Source organism: Odocoileus virginianus, chromosome 29 (genome assembly GCF_023699985.2).
Source record: "Odocoileus virginianus isolate 20LAN1187 ecotype Illinois chromosome 29, Ovbor_1.2, whole genome shotgun sequence".
In the NCBI taxonomy this organism is placed as follows: Eukaryota; Metazoa; Chordata; class Mammalia; order Artiodactyla; family Cervidae; genus Odocoileus; species Odocoileus virginianus.
This window is the reverse complement of record NC_069702.1, coordinates 13,283,876-13,311,348: the sequence shown is the minus strand read 5'-3', so window position 1 is coordinate 13,311,348 and position 27,473 is coordinate 13,283,876. Positions and strand designations below refer to the sequence as shown.

General features: G+C 49.6%; 1 protein-coding gene across 3 annotated transcripts in view; it reads right to left on the bottom strand.

The window, feature by feature from the left end:
- Nucleotides 1–347: 347 nt before the first annotated feature.
- EVC (EvC ciliary complex subunit 1) overlaps nucleotides 348–27,473 on the bottom strand; it is a 91,208-nt gene continuing 64,082 nt past the window's right edge. For 2 of the 3 annotated variants that reach the window (XM_070458130.1, XM_070458132.1), the window contains 9 exons: nucleotides 22,510–22,619; nucleotides 18,582–18,792; nucleotides 16,453–16,659; nucleotides 13,630–13,774; nucleotides 10,700–10,811; nucleotides 5,040–5,166; nucleotides 3,906–3,999; nucleotides 2,753–2,864; nucleotides 348–2,274 (listed from right to left, as the gene is read on the bottom strand). In XM_070458130.1, the coding sequence (XP_070314231.1) occupies nucleotides 2,190–2,274; nucleotides 2,753–2,864; nucleotides 3,906–3,999; nucleotides 5,040–5,166; nucleotides 10,700–10,811; nucleotides 13,630–13,774; nucleotides 16,453–16,659; nucleotides 18,582–18,792; nucleotides 22,510–22,619 (1,203 nt within the window). In that variant the 3' untranslated portion in view covers nucleotides 348–2,189. The remainder of the gene's footprint in view (nucleotides 2,275–2,752; nucleotides 2,865–3,905; nucleotides 4,000–5,039; nucleotides 5,167–10,699; nucleotides 10,812–13,629; nucleotides 13,775–16,452; nucleotides 16,660–18,581; nucleotides 18,793–22,509; nucleotides 22,620–27,473) is intronic. The other variant, XM_070458131.1, reaches the window with a different exon arrangement.

Sequence of the window (27,473 nt, the reverse complement as noted above, 5' to 3'; positions counted from 1 at the left end):
AACAGACAGAGCCCACAAGCCTTTACAGAGAGTAATGTGCCCCACACTGTGCCAAGCAGTCCAGCAGCCTGTGACATGTGACATATTCCCTTGGGCTAAGGACTACATTTAAGCAAAATCATCACCCATGCAAGATCGGTAGAGGTTGGTTGCTTCTTGTGATCTTCTGAGGATTCTGGTGCTGCCGGGGCATCTGCAGTTACCAAACCCTCATCGCCAAATCACACATTCCCAACACAGGAGATATTTGCCTCCAGACTGCCTCTGGGCACAGGACCCATGTGACAAAAGCAATTTCTATGTCAACCAGGTTCTCAGCCGAGTGCAGGAAGGAAGCCACCGCTTGCTACAACTGCAGAATAAGGTAATGTTTTATTTAGCCACAAGAGGGAGCTGCTGGTTAATTTTGGGAACTCCAGTGGGTGCCCAGTCAGGATTTAAGGATGCTCTGATGGTAGATACCCTTAACAAATGATGCAAATAGCATGGATTCCTTCTTCTGTTAAGGAGCTGCTCTTTCCTGACTAAGAGAGACTAATCTGGTTTTTTTTTTTTTAATCTGGGTTTTAAGAGATAAAAATTCAGACCACAAATGATCGGTCCAGAAAATCCCTGAGACAGGAGCTCCTAGAACCTGAAGCCCACTGTGTACTGGGAATTTGTGGAAATACTAAACTCTCATCCCAGACGCACATGGGGCTGGCACTCTCTGCGTTAGGTCAGAGGATGATGCCCACCCCAGGGATCATCTGGTGGTGTTTGGAGACACATTTTGTTGACACAGTTGGGAGTGTTCCTAGCATCTGGTGGGTAGAGGCCCCATGTGTGCTAATTCTCTTTAGTCATGTTCAACTCTTTTGTGACCCTGTGGACCATAGCCTGCCATCTTCCTCTGACCATGGGATTCTCCAGGCGAGAATACTGGAGTGGGTTGTCATGCCCACCTCCAGGGGATCTTCCCGACCCAGGGATTGAACCCGCATCTCTTATAGGACTCCTGCATTGGCAGGTGGGTTCTTTGATGCTGCTAAACATGCCATAATACACAAGATAGCCCCCATCCCCAAAGAATTTTCTCATCTCAAATGTCTGCAGTGCCAAGATGGACAATCCCTGATTTCAATGAAAAGAGCAATTTTTTTTCCAGGTGGGAATGGCCTCTCCCGGCAGTGGTTGGTCTGGAAGCTTCTGGATATTCCCAGCATCCTCTGGGAGAAGCACGTCTCCTTAGAGGAGGGCAAGCTGTCTAGCAGAAGGCCTCACGGTTCCCAGTGGAAGTCTTCAGGGTGGGCAAGGCCTCCCTGCTTGCATGTTCAGTCGCTCAGTCGTATCGGACTCTTTGCGACCCCATGGACTGTAGCCTGCCAGGCTCCTCTGTCCACGGGATTTTTTTCCAGGCAAGAATACAGAGTGGGTTGCCATTTCCTCCTCCAGGGCAGGGCCCCCTACCTAGCGCTTTAAATGTCTCCAACAGAAGACACTGCTGCAGGTGTCATTATGCCTCTATGGGTCCTTGAGTCCCTGGGGTGGGTGAGGACAGGCCTGCAGGCGAAGGGTTCCACGGTCTATGTCATGGGACCTGAGACTCAGATCCCCTTATGGAGACCAGGCCAGAGCCGCCAGCTGAGCCCAAAGAAGGGACTGGGTCCTGGTGAGAATCTGGGTTGGCCAGTGGTCACGGTGCGTGGACAGAGAAAGTGGGGGTGATGAAGATGCAGGAGAAAAGCCCTCGGACCCAGAGAACACCAGCAACACCTGGTGACCCTTCACCAGTGGCAGAACTCCGTGAGGCGGCTGGAGAGCAGAGGCCCCCAGGTGGGACTGAGACCACCTAGCCTCGGCGAGGGCAGGTCTGGGGGGCATCAGGGCTTGGCAGAATGGGAGGTTATAGAGGGTCACGAAGGAAGGGCTCCCCAAGGAACTGAGCCGCGTCTCAAAGCCAAGGAGACACAAAAACTTGAAAAGATGTGTTCCCAACACCGGGAGCTTGTCACTTTCACAGGCAGTAGGGTCCGCCTTACTCTTTTAGGCCTTTCCTGGGACTCTGCCATCCATTCTCCAGCCCTGCACAAGCCAGTGGGCAGAGGCAAGACCCCATCTACCCCCCCAACCCCTGTCCTCCTGGGGGAGGAGCAGGCGGGCTTCAGAGAATGCCCGGGTCTTCAGGACCTGTCCCGAGCAGCCTTCAGCTACAGATGGCTTCTTCTCTTTAGCATCTTCTTGGAATTCTCGCCGTCACCAACTTCACTTTCTTGCTGGCTCAGCCTTTTGCTGCTTAAAAATAGGGAAGAAATGCAGCTGGTCAGAACAATGATTCCAGGTCTGTCGTGATGCAGCCATGCATCCAACCTGATCGTGTGAAAAGGCAGTGATGGGCCGTTGAAAACAGCTACCATGTTGACATGGGCTGTTAAGAAACAAAACTCCTAGCTCCCCTGTGTTTGGTGGGAGGCCATCCGAGCACCGCAAGGAACAGGAAACCCATGCTCAGAGGACTGCAGTACCCCAGGACGGATCCACCCTATCGCAAACCCAGCGGCCATGGTGAGGCCTGGGATTGCTGGCTATTCTGGCTGGATGCTGAGAGGCTGGGGAGATCGGTCATGGCCAACCCAGCCACTAACATCAGCAGTAGTAGTCACACCAAGAGTTCCTATCATCACCCATCAGTTCCTGGACCTGAGTCAACACCTGCCAAGAGATGCTGGTTGCCCTGCCCAGGTTTAGGAGACCAACAAGGGCCCTGTTGTACCTGAGCGATCCTGATGTGGGCCCCCCCAAGGCAGGGTCATCGTCCTTGGGACCCCCAGTGTCCCCTCTCTCTCGGGGTGCTGGCTTCTTCCTTTTGGTCCTCAGGGGCTTCTCTGCAGAAGACACATGAATCAGACGCTGGCTCTGGGGGACTTCCTCTCGGCCCCACGTTGCCCCAGCCTGGCACTGCTTGAGTAGCTCTGGGGGCCAAGTGTGCACTCCGTACCTACCGCTCTCAGATCTGCTTAACTCACACAGAAACTGAGATCTCGCGGGAGGTGGGAGCTTGCCCAAACCCACGCAACTGGGAGGTGGCCGACCCAGGATTCAAACTCAGTTCTACTGTTTCTCCCACACCCAGCCAGCCTGGCAGCTTCCCGAAGCACTGAGGAACACGGCGCTGGCACTGTAGCTTTTAATAGACCCCTGTGATCTCTTTTTCTAAAGCGTTTCCCCAAATTTTTGAATTTTGTTTTTTCAGCCATGCCTCGCAGCATGGGGCTTCCCTGGTGGCTCAGATCATAAACAGTCTGCTTGCAATGTAGGAGACTCAGGTTTGATCCCTGGGTGGGGACGATCCCTTGGAGAAGGGAATGGCACCCCACTCCAGTATTCTTGCCTGGAGAATTACATGGACAGAGGAGCCTGGTGGGCTACAGTCCATGGGGTCCCAAAGAGTTGGACACAACTGAGCACATATATCCCTCTCTCCTCCACACAGCATGTGGGATCTTAGTTCCCTGACCGGGGATCGAACCCATGCCCCCTGCCTGAGAAGTGCAGAGCCTTAACCACTGGACTGCCAGAGAAGTCCCTGGCCCTCTGTGATTTTACACACCTTCTACTTGCCACAACACCTGTGATGTCACTGAAGTTTCCACTGGCAGGGGGAGAAAGACTAATGATTCCCATCTCACAGATGGGGAAATGGAGTCAGAGATGAGAGTCAACTGCTGAGCGGACTCACAGCAGGTTGGAGGGCCAGGGGTCCAGCAGGCATCCTAGTGGAGCCTGCTCATCTACAGACAGGACACAAAAGCCCAGAGAGGGTACGCGTGGTGCCTGAGGCCACACGCCGGTTAGCGGCAGACCTGGGGGCTAGAACCTGTATTCCTGCTCAGACAGCCTGCAGGGCACCTCCTCCTATGACTCACCTGAGAGCCCACGTTTATTTGAAAATAATTTGCTTTCGGCAAGAGGTACCCGGGCCAATGCTGCCAGCTCTGAGATGAAGTTCTGTTCAGCTTCCTGGATGCGAAGAGAGAGCGTCAGTGGGGCCTCCCTCTGCCGTGCTCCGCCTCTAAATCCCCTTCCATCAGATCGAGATGGATGCGCTGAGTGAGGACAGGAGAAAGGAGAGCATTCCCATGCGGAGCATCCTGTCTCCCCGAGAAGCATCCAGAGAGGCCTGGAGCAGCCGAGGCACATGGGATGCAGGGACAGTGGGCCATCCGTCCTCACTCACGTGGGCTGTGGATCCCACTTTACAGATGAGAACACTGGGGTGCAATGGACTCCGTGAAGGCAGCACAGAACCAGGATCTAAGCCCCCCTCTGCCTGATCCCTTGGGTCCTCAGTTTCCCCATCTGTAAACTGCCAGGAGTAACCCACTCTTGGCTGTAGATGAACTGTAAAGCCCTCAGCTCAGTGTCTAGAGGAGGCCCTCAGGGAATAGGGGTCACCACCCTGGCTATCATATCACTGTTGTTGTCACAGCCACACTGCCGGTGAATACTCAGGTGGGTCAACGCTGTGCTCAGCACTCCCTTTCTGGAATATCTTATCTCTTTTTAAGGGCAGCGGCTTTGCTTTATAGCCGTACCTTATCTCATACCAAGGAGATTTTTCTGGGATGAAATATCCACTTAACATCATGAAATATGAGCGTCCTGAATGTTCTAGATAAAGTGCAAGCCTCCGGCCCAGCAGCACTGTCTGAATGATGCTAAGGTCAGCCTTGACACCCTGAGGGCCACGTGGTGGCCATCCGCGCACAAGAGAGGTGCTCCTTCTTTTCAGCTCAACAGACAAAGCTGATGAGTGGTCCGGGCCTGGCCCCAAGCTGGGCGCTACAGACCCGGGGGGAATCGAAGTTCATAATCCAGCTGCAAGGCTGATGCGTCATTAGCCCAGGAGACTAGCGGAGGTCGAGGGGGTCCCGAGCAGGGTGTGATGCCCCCACGAAGGCTCCTGTGCTGACCCGTGACCACGAGCTTGGCCTTTCACTATTTCCACTCCCCTGTAAACCACTGCCCACGTGGCACAGGCGCGTTTTCACAAGTTGTACCTGTAGCTGGGTCTCAAGCTGGGCTTCCAGGTGGTCCATGACCCTCGCCTTCCGCTTCCGCGCATCACGGCGGGTCCGCTGGTGCGCGGTGAACTGAGCCAGGAACTTTTTCTGCTGCGCCAACATCCTGCGGGAAGAAACGCGGGCCGTCGGCGCTGCTCTGTCGGCGGGTTCATCAGACCCAGCGCGACCCTCCCCCCAGGACCTGCTGAATCAGGAGAACTAGTGACCGAGAGCCGGCCTGGAACCCTTCGGGAGAGCAGAGAGGAGAACCGCCATCTCGATATGATTCACCGAAGCCAGGCGAGCTGCGGTTGCCGCTAGACTCCCTCTGCCCCGCGGCTGACTCATCAGAAAAGCAGATGCCCTCTGATGATGAACACTGGGGAGTTTACAGAGTCTCACACACAAATTTTTCACTTGATCTTCAGGGTGGTTTGGTGATATCCACAGGACAGAGAGGTGAAAATCTCGGGAGAAGCTCGGGGGAGGGCGGGGGGCAGCGACCCTGAGCCCCACAGCTGCAGAGAGTTTGGGCTGCAAGTGGCATCTTCGTAGGAGAAAAATCATTTAATTCCGGAGTGTGGCGAGGGTGGGGGAGTGGGTGAGATGGTCCTCTGAAAGCACCCATCTTTGTTTAAAATTTCAGAACTGCCCTAGATCCTCCCTCCAAAACAGAAGTCTGAGTTTCCTAGAAGGCAGAGTCTGAGAAGTCCCGAATAGGACAGCCTCATTACTGCAAGTGGCAGAGGACAGAGCTGGGGCTGAAGCAGGGTCCCTGACCTGGAGACAGCCCCCCACCTCCCTTTCAGGGGCAGAGACCCCCTCCCCTCCTGCTCTGAATACCCTCCCCTCCTCAGCAGACCTTCCTCTGGTCCTCAGCAAAGGGGAACATTCAATTCCATCCACCCTCTTTCCATAATTCTTCTGTCTTTGTCTTTCCCTTCTTATGATTGATTTTCTGAAAGGGGCTGAACTTCTAGACCTGAAGGCAGAAGACACCTTTAGCATCAGCTGTCCATGGATTGTCTCTGAAGGCACGAACTTCCACCAGCTCTTGCTTCATGCTCTTCCTTCTACCAGTAATACCTTTCCCTCTTTTTTTGCTTTTTCTGGCAAACTCCTGTTCATCCTACAAGACCCTGTCATCCATCCTTCCAGCCACTCATTCATTGATTCACAGAAGTATTTCTAGACTTCCAAGTGGGATGCTGGGTTTTGAAGACACAGCTGTGGATAGCAGACTGATAATCTCTGCCATCATAGGGCCCTGCTTTGAGCTGAGGGGAAGGAGGGATATCAGACCAGTAACTATGATGCCGCTGAGGTCAGTGCTCTGAGGTGTGATCCCTCTCACACCCTCAAAGAGGCTGCATTACTTTGCTGGGGCTGCTCTAACAAGTGACCCCAGACTAGGAGGCTTCTAACAACAGAACCTATCTTCTCAGGAAGAGCCCAGAAATCTTCAGTCAAGGAGTCGACAGGGCTGTGCTCCTTGTGGAGGTTCTAGAGGTGAACCTGTTCCCTGCCTCTTCTGGTACCTGCTGGCACCCCTGGGCTTGCGGCTGCATCACTCCAGTCTCTGCCCCTGTCGTCACATCATCTCCTCTGTGTGTGGTCAAATGTCCCCCTGCTTCCCTTGCCATCAGCCAGGGTGATGGCCTCATCTCAAGATCTTTAATATAAATGACATCTGCAACGACGCTTTTTCCAAATAAAATAACATGTATGGGTTCCAGCTGGACTTCCTAGATGGCTCTAGTGGTAAAGAATCCACCTGCCAATGCAGCAGGCATGAGACGTGGGTTCAATCCCTAGGTCAGGAAGATCCCCTGGAGGAGGGCATGACAACCCACTCCAGTATTCTTGCCTGGAGAATACTGCATGGACAGAGGGACCTGGCGGGCCCTGTCCATAGGTTCACAAAGAGTTGGACATGACTGAAGTGACTTAGCATCTATGGGTTCCAGAGCTTAGGACATGGACCTTTTGGCTTCCCTGGTAGCTCAGCTGGTGAAGAATCCGCTGATTCCTGGGTCGGGAAGGTCCGCCGGAAAAGGGATAGGCTGCCCACTCTAGTAATCTTGGGCTTCCCTGGTGGCTCAGCTGATAAAGCAATGCAGGAGACCTGGCTTTGATCCCTGGGTTGGGAAGATCTCCCAGAGAAGGGAATGGCTACCCACTCCAGTATTCTGGCCTGGAGAATTCCATGGGCTGTATAGTTCATGGGGTCACAAAGAGTCGGACACGACTGAGCGACTTTCACCTCACTTTTGGGGACCCCTGATCAGCCCGCTACAGAGGCCAGGTGGCTTCTTTCTCTGAGCAGCCTCAGTCCCATACCCACCTTGTCCCTAGTCCTGGTCACTCTCGACTGTCATCCAGCCGACTATCATCTCCCCCACGGACCTGGCTCTTGGGAACGCTGGGAAGTGACAGGACTGCCCGGGAAGGAACTGTGGCCCCTGGTTAGGGTGGGGCTTCAGTCTCAAGGGCTGGGGAGCCGCGCAAGACCCTGCAGTCTCAAGGGTCTGGGAGAATCTGAGACACGGCTGTCTGGTGTTTCCTGCGATGCCCTGGCTGCAGCACAGGAAGCAGGAAGGCTGAGTGGGGGTCTGGGCAGAGGCTGCAGCTCCAAACCAGGAGGGGAGCGATGAGGACCTAAGACAAGAGGGCCGGCCAAGGACAGGGTCACCTAGTTGAGTGCATCAGCTCGTGGATGCCTTATGTGGACGCAAATTTGACCACGGGAATGGATATTTCAACAATATCCATTTGAAAGAGCTCTGATTCCAGAACTGTTTGAATTTCACATTGTACCATGTGCAGTGCCAATGTCTCTGCCAAGACAGTGCTGACAGCAGTGATGGACATCGGTGCCCCGGCCATGTGCCGGCCTCAGTGTGAGAGTTTTGCATGGCTTATCTGACAGCTATACATCTGTAACAACAGGGGCTATGGCAACTCTGTTTTACACATGGGGAACCTGGGGCTCGGGGCATGAAGGGTGGGAGGCGCTGCTACAGCATCATCTGGTATCCCTAGGTGGGCTCGCTTACAATCCCACTGCTGACAAGAGATACACTGTGAAATCTGCCATCTGACTGAGAAGTGCTTCATGTGTGTGCTTATTCTCGTACCATTTTAAAAATTGGTATCTGTTGTCATCACACTGTTCTGTCCCGAGGCGCTCTGGCTGACTTTCACTAGAAACTGCACTTATGAATTCAAGGAGATGGGCATGGAGGGAAGGGCATTGACGGTCATGTATGAGCCTCTAAAATCAGTGAGACTAGGTCATACACCCGCACGCCTGCTGCTTATTTTCCATACACCCAGCAGGGTTGGACCAGCTGGTGGCTAAGGCCCCTCCTCTGGGTCACTGGGGTCAAAGTGGAGCCCTGGGGTCACAAAGGGCTGGAGAGTGTTAGCAATTCAGATGCTTGGGCTCTGCTCCAAGTCCCTGAGTCTGGGTGTCCAGGGGTGTGACCTGCATGTTTAGCAGAAAGCCATGAGAGACAGATGCCTCCAAATCTGAGAACTGCTGGACCATAGTTTGAAGGCCATGCCAACAGTCAGAGTGAGTCCCAGCCTCAACCCAATGCCAGGGCATTTGCTGACCACTGCTGATGGCCAGAGGATTTATAGAGGGGAAGCTGGACTCAGTCTGACCTGGGGGACGTTGTGGGTCCTACTTCTTAAAGGAGCATCAGAGAAGGGCTGGGGTTTACCTGGTGGCCCAGGATGTAGCTCACTTTCCTCCATCCTGGAGGGTGGTGTTCCTGCTGCTACTTCCAGCTGGCGAGATGCCTCTCCTTAGACAAGGGACCCCCGTCCCCGCTGCAGTCTCGCAATGCCCCTTCCCTCATCACAGCACCTGTGCTGACTTGTTGTCTTTTTAATTTGTCCATCTCTCCCTCCAGGCTGTGAGCTCTCAGGTGGGAAGCACTGTCCCCTGTGCCTGCCTCAGGACCTAATTATGTGCTTATGGGGACATGCTGGTGCTAAGCCCACGTCCCTTCAGCCCATGTGGTGGCTGGCTGCCCTTTAATGGACAGTTTCCATGTGCGCCAATGGCTCATTACGAGCACCTCTGACCAGGCCTCAGGGCTTCCTCTGACCATGGGGTGTGGGGCTTGGCCAGCTCAGGGAATGCCTGAGAAGGCTGGAGAATTAACGCCTCCAGGGCAGACCCTCAACCAACGTGGAAGGGGCTTGGTAGACTTGGTAGACAAGTCCCCTATTTTCCTCACCCCTTGCTGGCATCACTGGAAGTTGAGTTCTACACATCTTGTGGTCCAAGGGCTCCACTTTGACCCCAGTGACCCAAGAGCTGGGGCCTCAGCCACCCCCTGGTCCAACCTTGTTGGGTTTATGGAAAATAAAGAAGCAAAGCCCAGTGGGCGTGCAGGTGTGTGATTTAGTTTCAGTGATTTAGAGGCTCATACATGACCCTCAGCACTCTTCCCTCCATGCCCATCTCCTTGAGTCCATAAGAAGGTCCAGACTGGGGTTGGGCCTCAGTTGGCATGGAAACCCCTCACTGTCACAAGCCTTAATGGCTTTTCTCTCCTAGTGGTAGGCCACACAGCGCCCCGCAGAGGTGTCTACAGCCTAATCCCTGGAACGTGTGAAGATGTTATGTTGCATGGTAATCGGGACTCTGCCAGGGTGATTAAGGTTACTGGTTTAAGATTCGAACATGAACCTGGATTATCTAGGTGGGTCTCAATCACTGGGGGACTTCCCTGGTGGCTCAGTGATAAAGAGTTTGCCTGTGATGCAGGAGACCCGGATTCAATCCCTGAGTCGGGAAGATACCCTGGAGAAGGAAATGGCAACCCACTCCAGTATTCTGGCCTGGAGAATCCCATGGACAGAGGAGCCTGGTGGGCTGTACAGTCCATGGGGTTGCAGAGATGCGGCAGAAGAGATGACAAGCGTGGGCAAGACTTCATGTTCCAGATGCAGGGGCCACGTGCTAGGACCAGAGAGAGGCCGCTGGGAGGTCAGGGCAAGCCCAGCCAACAGCCACAAGGAAATAAAACCTCAGTTCTACAAGGAACTGGATTCTGCCGACACCTGAAGAAGCCTGGAAGCTTCTAGAGCCTCTGACGAGAGCCCAGCCAGCAACACCCTGATTTTGGCCTGGGAGGCCCAGAGTAGCCAGCAGCATCAGCCTGACTTCTGACATTTAGCTCCCTGAGATAACACGGGGTGTGACTGCAGTGGGGGGTAGGGGGGCATTGCTATGACAGCAGCAGGAAACAGTCCTCCTCCTCCTTCCCTGCCCCCTCATCATGCTTCCTGGGTCCACCTGCCCCCGGGGCCTCAGCTCAGGGTCTGCTTCTAGGGGAACCCTAAGCACGGATCAGAGAGCAGATCCCACATCAGGGCCGTGAAGACCACTTCGACCTGGGAACGAAGCCCTCGGCACACCTTGACTTGCACCCTTGTGTCAAAGTCCCTTCTAGGGGCTTCGAGTTAGAGGGGGAACCAGATGGGGGCTCGTGGGCTCCCACGTGGGTGGGGGAGGCAGAGGAGACCCAGGCCCACAGGCGAATGCACGGGAGGTCAGCTGCTGAGAGTGTATTAGATACGCACATGATGCACAGGGCCTGGGACCTCTGCTGGGACCCCCAGCCGGTGGGGAGCCTCACCTCTGGTGAACAGCTCTGGAGGCTTCCTGAGCTCCACCCGCCACCTCGGCTCCGGACGAAGGCTCGGCGAGTTCTTGCTTTTTCCGCAACTTGTACTCTTCCATTCTTTCGCCTGAAAGTGAAAGTCATGCAGTCATGTCCGACTCTTTACCACCCCATGGACTGTAGCCCGCCAGGCTCCTCTGTCCTTGGAATTCTCCAGGCAAGAATACCACAGTGGGGTAGCAGTTTCCTTCTCCAGGGGATCTTCCCAACCCAGGGATCAAACCCAGGTCTCCCGCATTGCAGGCGGATTCTTTCCTGTCTGAGCCACCAGAGAAGCCCAAGAATACTGGAGTGGGCAGCCTATCCCTTCTCCACGGGATCTTCCCGATCGAGAAATTAAACCAGGGTCTCCTGCATTGCAGGCAGATTCTTTACCAGCTGAGCTACCAGGGAAGCCCATATAACACACAATGATCAAGGTGGGTGTTTGAAGGACTGACGCTGTGCTGGGAAGGGGCCAGGTGCTGGGGCGCAGAGATGAGCAGGGCATACCTGCTCTCGGGTGTGCTGTTTACCAGCCCCATGGTTCACCCTGGGAAGGGCTTCGTATGCACGAGGAAGTCACAATTTCCATCACACCCCACACACCAATGAGGGCAGTACCCCAGCTCTGCCTGCATCTGCTCAGCCCTGCTTTCTTATAGTATCAGGAGAAAGGGAAGCCTAATAAGAAAGGGTCAACACTAAAAGACCACCACAAATGGTTAAAAGTCCCCACCAGGAAAGAAAACCATCCTACACGAAGAACTGTAGGCATGCAGTGAGTCCTACAGACGTGGGTGCTGAACTGGGTGCTTTCCAAGGAGCTGAGAGGTTTGGTTTCTGAGTCCAATGTGCACTGGTCTATATATCAGGACATGTTTCTTCTTATTATTATTTAAAACACTGGTATATTTTGAAACAGATGATGACAATCAAAATTATTTTCTACTGGATTCTTACTACCACCTGAATTAACTGCCTATTTATTGCACCATAGCCATCACAATATATATATATATATATATTTTTTAATATTTCAACATATATATATTTCCTATTTCCTGGTCATCTTGTGCATGCTGTGTCCTAAGTCGCTTCAGTTGTGTCTGACTCCTTGTGACCCCTCATCGACTGTAGCCCACCAGGCTCCTCTGTCTATGGGATTCACCAGGAAAGTGGGTTGCCATGCCCTTCTTCAGGGGATCTTCCTGACCCAGGGATCGAACCCAAGTTTCTTTTGTCTCCTGCGCTGGCAGGCAGGTTCTTTACCACTAGCGTCACCTGGGCTAGTCATCTCAGAACATTCTTATTCTTAGCTAGCCGCTACATTTATCTAGTTACACTCACCGAGTTGCCATACTGACCGAGCTATGAGATGTCAACAGGCCACTGACCTCCCTGGACCTGAGCTTTCTAGAATTTAGAGAAAAGTCCATCCTGGATGATCCCCAGAGGCACAGCATTCTAGGACTTTTTTAAGAGTTGACTGAATGAAAAAAAGGAGTTCATGTGATCAAGTTACATCATTTCAAGGCATTTGTTGAGAAATTCTTTCATTAAGTTGGGGTATCAGGGGAGCAGGAAATTAAAGCTGAGAGGATGCAGGAAATTAGAGCTGAGAGGATACAGGGTGAGCCCGAGCCTAGCCCCACAAGTGGGGAAACTGAGGCCTAGAGCAGGGACGTGAACACCCTGGTTCCTGAATGTTCCACAGGGACAGGGGAAACTGAGGCCTAGAGCAGGGACGTGAACACCCTGGTTCCTGAATGTTCCACAGGGACAATCAATCACGTCTGCCTCCTGCTAAAGGAGACCTACCCTTACTTGAGAAAACCATCAGGAAGGATCTGTAGCCAGCTGGCATATTTCTGGGCAGGTCCCAGATTTTATTTCAATGTAGAGCTCTAATTCCCCAGAGCAAAGGCAGGAAAAAAGTGGCAGCTGAACTCATTGAGAAAAATAAGATTCACGGAAGACCTGCCCCCAGGACCAGCTGCCCGTCCTTCATCTAGGGATTGTGGACAATCCAGGAAAAATCCATCAGAGAATATGGGATTCCACCCTGCTCTGAAGCCCTGGGTGTGGGGGGACTGTTAGGAGAAGAGAGTTTAAGGAACTTGTTTTTGTCTGTTACTGCATGATGTTCTTGCTGGCCCTGGGGGTCTGGTCTGCTCCATCCCCCAGGTGGCCTCTTAAGAGAGCCCATAGGGAAAAACTGTCTGGCTCTCATGTGTAAATGTGCCCACATATGGGCCACTGGCCTGTTCTTACTCATTGTCACTGTGACAGCTTAAATTGAGGGAACTTCTATCTCTTTGGCCACCAGGAAGCCCAGAGGCAAAAGCATGTTACCTCTTAAGTAGGAATGTGCTCATATATGTCCCAGATGACGACTGAACCTTAACTTCATCTCTCTCCTCTCTTTGGCCTTATTCATCTACTTAAAAAAAAATCCTATTGTACTGTACAGATACGTTTCTTTAAGTGCTTTTTCAAAAGCCTTTGCAGGACAAGTCATTGTCTTTGAATGTTAGTTGTTCAGTCGTGTCTGACTCTGTGACCCCATGGATCGCAGCCCACCAGGCTCCTCTGTCCATGGGATTCTCCAGGCAAGAATACTGGAGTGGGTAGCCACTCCCTTCTCCAAGGGGATCTTCCCAACCAGGGATCGAACCCATGTCTCCAGCATTGCTGGCAGATTGTTTACCATCTGAGCCACCAGGGAAGCCAAGGTCACTTCAGCGTGGTTTTGGGGACAAGGCAAGGATATAAATACATAAAACATCAAAAAAAATTAAATCCCCTTAAGTAACCATTTGAAAGCGCTGACATCTCGCCCAGTCCCCAACTAAGAGCACGTCTGGCTCACTGCTGGCAGGGCTTCCTCGTGGAGGGCACCATACCATGTAGGACCTTCAGATGCTGCAGCCTTCTCTCCTCGTGGTCCCGCATGACCCTCCCAATCTGCTGGTGATATGCTTGCACGAGCCGGCTGATGCCAGGGCTGGTCACGTAGACGCTTTCCACGGCCGCCTCCATCAGCGTTCTCTGTGGGCAGGAGGGGAAAGTCTCAATAGAGGGCACACACAGTGCCAGCGGTGGCCAACATGGCCCTGACTCCCATAGACCACTTACTCCCAAACTTGCTGGTCCAGAGCAGGTGGAGAGTGCCTGGCTGGTTTAAACCAGCATTGATAACTTATCTTCCTTGGTCAGGGATGGTCTGATGCTGGGTGTATGACCCAGTTCTGACCAATGAGATGCAATGTTAGGGAGAGTCTATTGAGGGCCGCCCTTTTCCCAACATTAAGCAAAGCCTTGGTGAAGGTGATAGACTTTGCTATTTCCCTCTTCTGGCCAGGACACAGAGTGATGTCTGGAGCAGCAGTAGCCATTTTGAGACCATGAGGCAACAAAACCAATACCAAGAATGATGGAGCAGAAAGAAAGAGGCTTGTCCTTGTTCACATCACTGATTCTCTGTGCCAACCTGGAACCACCTACCTCCACATTTCTTGTTATGTGAGATCAGTAACTTCTATTTATTTAAGCACAGATCTGTGTCACTCGCCGTTATATGCAGTTCTTAATGACACACCTTCGGACCCAAAGCAGAGCAGAGAAGAAACGCTGGGATGCCCCGTCACTGGGGACATGTTGGTTGAGCTCATAAAGTCATCACCTTTTAGCTCATAAGATGATGGGCAAAAGTCAGGTTCAAGTCCCCATTTTAGAAAACATTTATTGAATGGCTCCAAGCTTTGGGCAAGGAAAAAAAATGCCCATTCATTATTGTCGAGTGATTCGTTATGTTCAGAGGACTGAGAAATACACCCTGATGTGCCGGCGTGGACGGAAGCCGTGGAGGTAAGGAGGGGTGCAGCTCAGGATGCAGAGGAGATGAAAGTCCATCTCCTCACCCTTAGGTCCTGCTCCTCCCTCACTGCGACTGCTTCTCTCTTCCTCTCCATCCAACGTTCACCTTTGACTCTGCCCCCAAGGACTCTGAGCTCTGGCCTTGCACTTCCGGTCAGGAGCCCCCACTAACGGCCTTCTTCGGATTTCATTTAGCACATGTAATGCAGAAGACAGGAAGTCCCTCTTCTCCCCTCTTAAATCAGCAAACCCACCTGCACATCACACCTTCTGTCCCCCCAGTCTCCTGCCACAGGGGGGGCGGAGTCCACCCCTCTGCATGGCAGCCTACCTCCTTTCTCCAGGGCCTCAGGCCTGGCCGCCCTCCTCTCCTCCTCCCCAGTTTTCCCTGCTGGTGTACCATTCAAGTCAGCAAACACACTTGCTCTAAAATCTCCGTTTCAGCCCTCTCTCGATCCCCCTCGGCACAGCTCCCATCCAGTACAACTTCTCAAGGTTAGCGTGTCTTCTCCCCGTAGATGGTAAGCTCCCTGAAGGCAGGACCGCTGCTGCCTGGCTCCTCTGTCCCTGCACCTGCCGCAGGGCCCTAAGCCAAGGGGCCCTGAGAACAGAGGTCCAGCAAAGAACATCCTTCCAGACACTGGGCCCATGTTCTTTCTGGTGGGTGTGTGGGGTGTGTCTGGTGGGGGTCCATTATCTAATCCTGACTCAGAATCCCTTGGAGAAGCCAAGGACAAGATATGCCACACTTGTGTTTCATTCTGTTTTCATGTAATGACCATTGATTAGGTCAGAGTTGTAAGGTTTCAGCAGAGGGAAGTGACTTGCCCAGCATCACTAGCCCTGAGGTCTGGATGATGAAGTGTGGCAGACACCAGAGATCTGGAACAAGATGGTGTATTTCAGAATCGAGGGGCCAGCCTCTCTGCTGTGCAGGTGAGTGACTTTATGTAAATGAAGGGACTCATGGAAGTGCCCTCGAGGGTCCTGGCACATCCCAGGGGGGTCTGCTGCCAGCCCAGATCTAAACACCTCCTGTGGGTACCAGCCACAGACTCTCTGCTGAGATCTGCAATACATGTGTTGTATTCTTACAACTTGGGGGAGGAGGCAGATAAGGAGAAGCCAAGCACAAACAGCCTCCAGTCCCAGCTGCTCACTGAGGCTGGGAGGCTTTAAGCATGTCTTCCGCCCAGTGAAACTCCTCAGTCTTCCCACCTGAACAATGGGAAGAAAAATTATCCTTTCCGGGCAAGGGCTGCGGTAAGAGCCCAGTGAGATGAGGAAGCCAAAGCCCCTCCCCCCTCCCCCCCCCCCTGTTGACTTAGAAGGGCGATGCCCACATCACTTCTTAGGAAGGTGGTTTTCACTCTTGTGGTCTGTCATAACTGTCAGTGCAAGCAGAGAACCACGGCTTACTCAGGTCAGACGGATGTTAGCAGCAATGGTCAGCCGTCGGGGACAATTCTACCAGCACTCAGGTTCCCACAGAGGTGGCCAAGGGCAGGGAGGGCCTGCCCCTGGGAGAGGGACTTAGACTCTGTTATCTGCCATTGACCCACTGGGAGGCTCTGGCTGAAATGACGTTCCTCTCGGGGCCGCTGCAAGGACCGAGCTGGTGCTCAGAAGGCCGGGAGACAGGGCCGGGCAGTGGGCAGAAATCCTCACCGCTCCATGGGGCAGGCATTCCCTCTTACACGGGGGGAAAGGCAGCTCAGAGGCAAAGAGCTCTGCAGGGCCCGAGGCTCCTGGGTGCCCAGCTGCTGCTCTGCTCGAATCCCTCCTCTTGTTCGCCCCCGACCCCGCCTCTAGTCCCTCCGGGCTCCCTGGGGGCTGGGGCAGCCCCGCACCTTGAAGTCGTCCGTGTCCTTGGCCCGGCTCCTGGAGGCTGAGTTCCTCGCGTGGCCCAGCAGCGCCTGCCCGATGGCGCGCTCCATGTGCTGCTGCAGGAGCTGCCCGACCTCCTGGGCCTCGGCCAGGAGCTGCTGCTGAAGCTGCAGGCGCGTCTGCTGCGCCTCCTCCTCCAGCCTGCCAGCCTCCTCCAGCACGCGCGCCTCCTGGAAAAGTCGGGCAGGGAGAAGACTGGAGCCCCCCTGTCGCCTGCACGGATGGTCTGTGTGTGTCTTAGCCGCTCAGTCGTGTCCGACTCTTTGCGACCCCACGAACTGTAGCCCGCCAGGCTTCTCTGTGCATGGAATTCTCTAAGCAAGAATACTGGAGTGGATTGCCATTCCCTGCTCCAGAGGATCTTCTTCACCCAGGGATCAAACCCTGGTCTCCCGCATCACAGGCAGATTCTTTACCGTTTGAGCTACAGAGAAGTCAAGGGATGCTCTGGTCAGGACCAAACTGGAAGGTGGGGTCAGCCCTGCCGGGGGTCCCAGGAAGGCTGGAGAAAGGGTAGGAGGTGAGCATCTCTGGGCTGGCAAAAACATGTGCACAGTGGATGAGCCTATGGATCTTGCCGATCCCTTTGGGCATTTATTGAGCACCAATGGTGTACCCACTGCCATCCGGAGCTTTTTACACGTACAAGAACTTACTCGTTCACCCCACTTTGAGACCTGAACACTAGGAGGGATGAGGCCAGAGGGGTGCAGAGACGCTAAGTAACTTTCTAAAAGTCACACAGCAGAGAGGCTCTTCAGTCACATCTGAGTCTGAGAGTAGTGTGGGACATCATAGAAGCCAAGGCAGGGCCCATGGGGAGTCCTTCTCTTGAAGGAATAGGAGTTGGAGAAGGAGGTTGTGGTTGGAGGTAGGGTAGGAAGTCCTGCCTGCTTCCCACCAAGTCCTCCAGGGCCAAGAAAAAGAGACGGTGAGCTTGTCCCTCACTCATAGGTCAAAAAACATCAGCTGTTCATACAGCTCAGTGGCTATAGGAGACCTGGAATCAGCCTGTTTGGGTTTAAATCCCAGCCCAGCAATTCACAGTCTTTCTTTAGATTTGTTCAGACCTTAAAACAGACCACACAGCCCTCTTCTCTTAACCCCCGATGATGACTGTACCTATCTGTGTTCTGACTTCTTATGCAACTTTAGTATAATTGTCATTCTCATGTACACTGCAAGCTTTGGGCATACTGGGTGCCCCCAACAGGGGGTACCTATTGTGCCATTGTCCCCATCCATGACAATATGGGAGCAGGACTTCTTTTTTAAAATTTGTTTATTTATTTGGGGCTTCCCTGATGGCTCAGTGGGTAAAGAATCTGCCTGCAATGCCGAAGACACAGGAGACTTGGGTTCAATCCCTGGGTTGGGAAGGTCCCTTGGAGGAGGATAATGGCAATCCACTGCAGTATCCTTGCCTGAAAAAAATCCCATGCCATGGACAGAGGAGCCTGGCGGGCTACAGTCCAAGGGATCATGAAGAGTCAGACACGACTAAGCAACTAAGCGCTCATTTAATTATTTGGCTGCACCGGGTCCCAACTGTGGCACACAGGAGCCTCAGTTTTCATTGCGGTTTGCAGGATCTCTTTGTATTTAAACTGGAACATTGGCTTTTCCTGGGTCTTGGGACTGCTGACCTTCAAACTGGATGTAACACCATTAGCCCCCCGAGTTCTCAGGCCTTTGGACTTGGGACTGAAATTACATATTGGTTCTCCTGAGTCTCCAGCTTGCCTGCTGTGGATCTTGTGACTTCTCAACTTCTTAGCATGCATGCTAAGTTGCTTCAGTTGTCTGACCCTTTGCAACTCTAGGGACTGTGGCTTGCATGCATTGAGGCATGCAAGATCTTTGATCTTTTTTTCTGAGTTGCAGCATGCAAACTCTTAGTTGCAGCATGTGAGATCTAGTTCCCTGACCAGGGATCGAACCTAGGCCCCCACTGTACTGGGAGCAAGGAATCTTAGCCACCACCAGAGAAGTCCCGAGGACTGGGGCTTTGACTAAACCAGACTGGAACCTGGAAGCCAAGGAAGCGGCACTCCTGTTCTGGGATGGGCAGGGGGCTGAGGCACGGTCTTACCAAAGCTCTGAGCAGTTGCCACTGGTGCTCGTCCAGACACTGGGAGGAGCCCTGCTCCAGGGCGTGTTGCTCCCGCAGCTCCTGGAGAAGGCTCTTCTTCCCCGACAGCCTCATCTGGGTCAGGGTGGTGATGGCGCTGCCGCGGAGAGCCAGCCTCCGGAGAGCTGAGCGCAGGAGCAGTTCGTGCCCCCGCAGGATGTACTGAGTGGACCTTTGGAGACAGTGGGGAGGAGGTTAGGGGGAGGGGGTGAGTGTTCCTGGCTTCACTGAGTGTGGTGGTTAATTTTATGTGTGAGTTTGGCTGGGCCATGGGCTGAATGGACAGCTGATCAACTATCATTCTGAGAGGGGCTGTGAGGGTATTTCTGGATGAGGTTAACATTTGAATAAATGCGTAAAGCAGATGGTCCTCCCTAAAGTGGGTGGGCCTTGTCCAATCAGTTGAAGGTATGAAGACAAGAAAAGGCCCACCTAACCACAATAAAGGGGAACTCCTCCTGCCTGACTGCCTTGAGTGGGACATGGTTTTCCTTTGTACTTCCTTCTCTTTGTACTTAAACTGGAACATTGGCTTTTCCTGGGTCTTGGGACTGCTGACCTTCAAACTGGATGCCACATCATTAGCCCCCTGAGTTCTCAGGCCTTTGGACTTGGGACTGAAATTACATATTGGTTCTCCTGAGTCTCCAGCTTGCCTGCTGAGGATCTTGTGACTTCTCAACTTCTCTATACCTGTACCTATGCATGCATGCTAAGTTGCTTCAGTTGTGTCTGACCCTTTGCAACTCTATGGACTGTGGCCCACCAGGCTCCTGTGTCCACGGGATTCTCCAGGCAAGAATACTAGAGTGGGTTGCCACACCCTCCTCCAGGGGATCTTCCTGACCCAGGGACTGAACTCACATCTCCTATGTCTCCTGTATTGGCAGGGAGGTTCTTTACCACTAGTGCCACCTGGGAAGCCCACCTATATCTTTACCTATATCACCTATACTGTATCTTCTATTGGTTCTGTTTGGAGAATCCTGACTAATACACTGAGAAACACCCCAAATAGTCATGCCCCACAGGGAACCTTTCCAGAGGCAATAGGTTAAAATTATCCCATCTTCTGCTGCCCATCCTCTTAGATGTGGGTGCACACTTGAGTTATAGTCAGTCATCTGTCCTTTGATTAACCTTTTTAGCTTTCTCAAGATTCAGATGCATATATACAGTTGCCTTCAGTACATATCCACTCAAATTTTTTACATGATTCTCAATATTAACACATTCAGAACTGAAGTCATGAACTATTTTTGAGTTCCTATCTCAATGAGTCAAGTAGGAAACTCTGGTTTAGAGAGGATCAACATTTGGTTTTATAACATAAGGTATCTTCTTACAGCTTGAAAGTTGAACAGAGAATTGTCCGTCAGTTTACCAAGGAGGAGAGAACCAGCAAACACTCCTAAGAATAAGGAATCACTCCTTGTAAAGACCTACTTTTGAATCAGCTAAATTCACCAATGGAGTGGTTGATCTGCCACTGTCTGAAATCCCTGCTGGAAGTAAGAGAAATCCTGTCTGGAGGAAGATCCCATCATTCAAAGTCCTAAGTTATTACTACAATTTTTTAATAACACTGTCTAGCATTCAATAAAAATAACCAGACTTGCAAACAGATAAGAACTGACCAAAAATAAAGAAAAAAAAAAAAAACCAGACAATAGAAACATATCCAGAAGATATTGGATATTAAAATAGTGAGCTATAATGAATATGTTCAGGAAATTAAATGATAAGATGAATCTGAGCAGATAACTGGAAACTATGACAAAAATAAAGTGGAAATTCTAGAACTAAAAATGCAGTAACCAGCGTTAAGAATTCAGTAGATGGACTGAACAGCAGATAAGACACAACTTTAGAGAGTGTGAAGCGGAAGAGAGTCAAAACAAGTGATCTAGACTGAACTACAAGGAGCAAAAATACAGAATATCATGTAAGAGACAAATAACCTAAGGTAAACAAGTCTAATAAACATAAAATTGCATTCCCAGGAAGAGTAGGAAGAGAATAAGCAGAAGGAATATTTAAAGAGATAAAGATTCAGAATTTTCAAAAACTGATTAATGATAGCAAATTAAAGATTCAAGAATCACTACAGATTTAGTAAAAACAAACAAAACAGGAAATGCACAAAAACCCACATCCATGTTTAGGCATATTATAATAAACTGATGAAAACCGAAGAACAAAAGAAAATCTTAGAAGCAATCAGAAACAACTGAAATCAGAAACAAAAGATGATCTTTACAAGTATTTAAAAGACAGCTAAACTAGGATTTTACACCCAATGAAAACATTCCTCAAAAATGGAGATAGATGTTTTCAGACAAACAAAATTCTAAGAAAATTTGTCAGTAGCAAATCTAAAATAAACAGAACCTTCATGCAAAAAGAAATACTCCTAGGTGGACACCTAAAGATGCAGGAAAGAATCAAGAGCAACATAAAGTGTAAATCCAAATGAATACTGACTGCATAAACCCAAAATAGCATCTTGTGGAGTTGCAAATGCATAAAGAAAGTGAAAGTGAAAGTCTCTCAGTCATGTTCCACTCTTTGCAAACCCATGGACTGCAGAATTCTCTAGGCTGGAATACTGGTGTGGGTAATCTTTCCCTTCTCCAGGGGATCTTCCTAACGCACAGATCAAACCCAGGTCTCCAGCATTGCAGGTATATTCTTTACGTAAAATGCCCAATAAGAAAAGCATTTTTCCTCTGTGAGGGAGAAAAATGAATGTAAATAAAGCATTCTACTGTCTTGAAAGAAGGAACATATTAACATATGTTATATTTTGGCATACAAAGGATGCAATTCAAAATCTGAACCATTAAAATCACAGTAAAAGAATATATAACTAATAAGCTAAATTATTAGTATATAATATATATACTATATATAATATATAACTAATAACTAAATTAGAGAGAGAAAATAGAAAATAATAAAACACCTAAACCAAAAGAAGGTAAGAGAGGAGAGGAAAAGAACATAGAGCAGGTTGGAAAAACATAAACAGAAAGGAGATAGATTAAAAATCCAAATATATTACCATAAAGTTTTACATTAAATGTAAATGGACTAAACATTAGTACTATTAAAAGACATAGTCTTTGAGACTAGATAAACTGACAATTGCTCACTACTGTCCTTAACTTGCTCACCAGAGTCTCCCTACTTGTTTCCATCTCCTGATACGTCCTTTGTATTATCCAACAATATAGCTATCCACATGCTTCTTGATATATACACAAAATAATTTCCTGGAAAGGACTGGGCAACTAGAAAACTAGCTATATCCAAATAATTTTTCCTTTGTAAAACAAGGAAAAAGAAATATTTTTCAGGAAGCTGAAAAAGTGATACCACATTAATAACTATAGAAAGAATATTTTAAGATATAAAATTTATTAATAAATGGGGAATGGCTGAAAATGGGCAAAAGTGGTCTTTATTGGAGTGATGGAAGTGTTTCACAGCTGCATGGTGATGGGTGCAGAACTCTTAAAATTTACTAAAAATCATTGAATTGTACTCTTAAAAATAATGTATGTAAACTATACCTCACGAAAGGTGTTATAAAAGTTTCTATGAAAGACAACTCTATGAAGTAGGTATTGTTAGACCCTTTTGATGGATGAGAAAATTGAGGGTAAGAACAATTCATGTGCCCACACCAGGTCTGACTTCAACCTTTCATACATGACACTCTGCTATCACTGTATTTCATATTTATGTTTACACTTTGATTGTTCTCAAAACCACACTGTAAGGGAGGCCCAGGAGGGTGGGAGTTAACTCACAGCTGAGGGACGGAGGCTAGCATGGAGTATGACACGGGACAGGAAGCCCCCACCCTACACAAAACTGTACTCACTCTTCACTGAGGCTGCCAAGCTGGCCCAAGACTCGGTGGATGATGTTCTCGTGGTCGTTTCTCAGGTGTGTCTGTAGCAGAGTGGACAGCGCATGCTCCTCCATCCACACCTAAACCCCACGACAGAGGGACAAGGGTCAGCCTCAAGTGCATTTCATCCTCCACTGCTTTGTCAGATCATACTTTTTGTTTCTTATCTTTAAAAACCCCTTTCTCTTTTGATTTAATTATTTTTTCTCTTATGTGCTAAGTCACTTCAGGCGTGTCTGACTCTGTAACCCCATGGCCTGCAGCCCACCAGGTTCCTCTGTCCATGAAGTTTTCCAGGCAAGAATACTGGAGTGGGTTGTCATTTCCTACTCCAGGAGTTGTCTTGGCACCATTTCTTATATAATTTATCTTCTTATGACTGGCCTGTCATGCCACCTTGTCTGACATAGTTTCCATATGCACATGAATCTCATTCCAGGCTCTTTATTTAATTCTGCGGGTCTGTCTGTACCAAGACATCACACTTTAAGTTCTGCAATTTATAACAAGAGTTCATAGCTGTTAGAGCATGTCTTCCCATATTCTTTTGTACAAAACTGTCTTAGCTATTCTTGGTTCCTTTTCTTCACATATGAATTTTAGGGTCTGTACAGCAAGTTTGGGAAACAGCTTTTTTGGGATCCATTTTGTAATTAGATTGAATTCATAGACTTATTTGTAGAAATTGAATTTTTCTATCCAAGAACAAAGCCTTTTTCTCAATTCTTTATCCCTTCAATAACATTTTATAAACTTCTCCACTGGACTGTGTTAGTCACTCGGTCGTGTCCGACTCTTTGTGACCCCACGAACTATAGTCTGCCAGGCTTCTCTGTCCATGGAATTCTCCAGGAAAGAATACTGGAGTGGATTGCCATTGCCTTCTCCAGAGGAAATTCCCAACCCAGGGATCAAACGCTGGTCTCCTGCCTCACAGGCATATTCTTTACCATTTAACCTACAGGGAAGTCTTCTCCATTAAGCTCTTATAAATATTGGTCAGATTTATTTTTAGGCACCCTCTAGCTTTTATTCTAAAGGGAATCTTTATGTTATCACTACTGTTCTCTTCTACTGATTTGAAAGTTACCTATTCTATTTCTATTCTATCTACATTTAAAAATTTTAACGTATATTCCTGATTTCACAAATCTAAATCAACATTTCTTTTACCTTTTAGGATTCATGACTGTCAGCACTTCTGGAAATTTCTTATCCATTATCGGTTTCAATATTATCTCTCTTTCATTCTCTCCATTCTCTCCTTCTAGAATGCCTGGAACACTAAGGAAGTCCCCCCAGGACTTTCTCACTCTATTCCCATGCCTCCTAACCTCTCATATTTTCCATCTCTTTAGCCTTCCATGCATGTTCCCAACTACTTCCTCACCTTTATCTCCTAGTTCACACAATGTGTCTTCAAAAGCATTTAATCTGCTATTTAACTCATCCATTAAATTTCTATTTTCATGATTACAATTTTCATTCATAAAAATATGTAGTTTTTTAATATGTCATCTTTTTATAGCGTGTCTTATTTTTATCCCAGTAATTCCTTTTTTTCCCCTCTTGTTTCAAACATACTTCCTTTATAAGTGCTCTCTAATAGTCTCTTCATCTGAATTTCTTGGTGTTTGTTGTGGTCTAAACGTGGTGCTTGCTGTATGTTCTGGCTCTCACTTGTGGCAGATTGTTCCCTGTGTGTTTTGTAATTCTGGTTGTTAGCTCAGCTTCAGTGTAGCTTTGTCTGTGAAAATCTTGTGAGGTCCCAGGCCACACAACTGATTCACTAAAAAGAACAGGAGAAACTCAAATCTAAATCTGTCTCCAAAGCTCAAATATTTCCTAGGTCCACAATGCACCTCCCTGGCTCACTCACATCACCAGGAGAAACAAACACTTAGAAACATGCAGCCAGACTGTGTTACCCAAGGGCCCTATCTTTAAGGTCAGACTCTGACTTCCCTGCATCTGTAGCTTTTTTCTGGAGATGGCCATGCTGCATGCAGGATAGGGCCAAACCACAGAGGCTCCCCTGGTGGCTCAGCCTGCAATGCAGGAGACCCGGGTTCAACCCCTGGGTCAGGAAGATCTGCTGGAGAAGAAAACGGCAATCCACTCCAGTATTCTTGCCTGGAGAATCCCATGGGCAAAGGAGCCTGGCAGGATGCAGTCCATGGGGTCGCAAAGAGTCAACCATGACTGAGTGACTAACACTTTCACTTTCACAGAGGCTTTGAGTGCGAGTAAGCAGCTTACTCCTCAGAAGGAAAGTTATGACCAACCTAGACAGCATATTAAAAAGCAGAGACATTACTTTGCCAACAAAGGTCTGTCTAGTCAAGGCTATGGTTTTTCCAGTGGTCATGTATGGATGAGAGAGTTGGACTGTGAAGAAAGCTGAGCGCCAAAGAATTGATGCTTTTGAACTGTGGTGTTGGAGAAGACTTGAGAATCCCTTGGACAGCAAGGAGATCCAACCAGTCCATCCTAAAGGAGATCAGTCCTGGGTGTTCATTGAAGGACTGATGCTGAAACTGAAACTCCAATACTTTGGCCACCTGATGTGAAGAGTTGACTCATCTGAAAAGATCCTGATGCTGGGAGGGATTGGGGGCAGGAGGAGAAGGGGATGACAGAGGATGAGATGGCTGGATGGCATCACTGACTCAATGGACATGAGTCTGAGTAAACTCCGGGGGTTGGTGATGGACAGGGAGGCCTGGCGTGCTGCAATTCATGGGGTCGCAAAGAGTCAGACACGACTGAGCAACTGAACTGACTGACTGAACTGAAGCAGCTTAGGCTTCAGTTCTCTGGGCCTTGTGATTTAAAGTACTTATACTTAATCACACAAAATCACACTGTGTTAGAACTGTTTGTTAAAGCCAGTCTCTAATGTGTTTTGTGAGAACTCTACAATAACCTGTCAAAGTGCTTAGGAAATCAGAACACTAGAAAATTTGACAGAGTCTAGATTCCCTAAAAGGTAAACTAACAGTATCACTAAAGTACATGGGAGTCTTTGGTGTGTGTTTTGAAAACACAGATAAAGCCAGCGACAGGATCCAAAGATGGTCAAGAGAACAGAGATCATCCAACCAGATGGTGCCCAAAGTGGTCACACCATTTCTTTAACGTTATTGAAGGCAAGTTCATGAATGTTTGAACTCAGAACCAAAGAGTGGCTTCCCTGGGCTAGAGTGTTGACCCTGTTAAGTGCTACTGGGTCATTTTGTGGTTTCCAACATGGTTACTATTGTTTCAAAGTTTCATTGACTAAGGAGAGAAAGGGAAAAGGAACCAGTCAGCACATGCCTGGTATCCACAGGATTTTCCAGGCAAGAATACTAGAATGGATTGCCATTTCCTTTTCCAGGGGATCTTCCCGACCCAGGGATCGAACCCAGGCCTCCCACACTGCAGCCAGACTCTTTACTATCTGAGACACCAGGGAAGGCCTCCTATAAAGCAGGTGGGTTTAGAAGCGAGGCAGGAGGTGAAGTCAACACCTCAGGCAAACCCTGGCATGCTGCGGGGAGGCAGGCGCTGCAGGCTGAAAAGCACGGTCAGAGAAGGTCTCAGGGTGAAGGTGGCTTGGGAGAAAGTCGTTAAGCAGGACAAACGAGGCAGGAGCGCTGGGAGCTCGAGGCAGACCAGGGCGGCGAGAGTGGAGTGAGAGGGGAGACAGGGAGGAGAGGGAGGGAGTCAACTCCTGACGTGTGGGGCCGCGCAGGGCAGGATAAGGCCTCTGGCTTTTACACTGCATGAAATGAGCGGAGAAACGAATTGATGTGACATAGTATCTTTTATCAAGTCTAATGTGCCAGTGATTATGAAATGCACAGTTATTTTAGGACCCATGCAGAGAGAAAAATCACTGCCAATTAAATTAAGAAGCATCTCAGTTTTAGAGATGTTAAAATGTGACTAAATCTGCATCTTAAAAATGAGTGGGAAATACGTTCCCTCTGGAGGAGGGAGGGATCAAGATGGCAGAATAGGAAGACCCTGGAGCCCACCTCCTCCCACTGGCACATTGAAATCACAACTCTTCACAGAGCAACTATTGATGAGAATGACCTGAAGAGCAGCAGAAAAAAAAATACAACCAATGGTATAAAGAAGAATGGGAAGTTCCTGTTCAGCACATGGAGCTCAGCTGTGATGACCTAGAGGGGTGGAATGGGGTGGGGGGGAGGCTCAAAGGGAGGAGATATATGAATACCTATATGGCTGATTCACATTATCATATATGTGAAACCATATATGATATGTGAAACCAAGAAACCAAGACAACACTGTAAGGCAGCTATATTCCAACTGAAAAAACACCAGATTAAAAAAAAAGAAGAAACCACAATGAGAGGGGTAGAAGGAACAGGGTCAGCGTATAGTCAAGTCCCATAATTACAGGTGGGGGACCCCCAAATGGGAGGATAATTACTATTGCATTGGTTCTCCCCAAACAGTGAAGGGTCTAAAGCTCCCCAGCCCAGGGGTCCTGCACTAGGAAGATGAACCCTAAGAACATTTGGCTTTGAAGATCTGCAGGGCTTATATGCGGGTGAACCAAATGACCATAGGAAACAGAGATCCATCCTCAAAGGCTGCACACAAAATCTCACGAGGTCCAGGACCCGGGGAAGAAGCAGTCATTTGAAAGAATCCTGGGTCAGATCCACCTGATGATCTTAGAGAGCCTCCCAGAGAGGCAGGAGGAAACCAGAGCTCCGTCTGGGGAGAGAGGTGCTGGCAGCAGCCATTTGGGGGAGCTCTTTCTACCACAAAAGCGGCGGAGAATTTGTCTGCCATGCAGGAGACCCAGGTTCGATCCCTGGGTCAGGAAGATCCCCTGGAGAAGGAAATGGCAACTCACTCCAGTATCCTTGCCTGGAGAATCCCCCGGATGGAGGAGCCTGGTAGGCTACAGT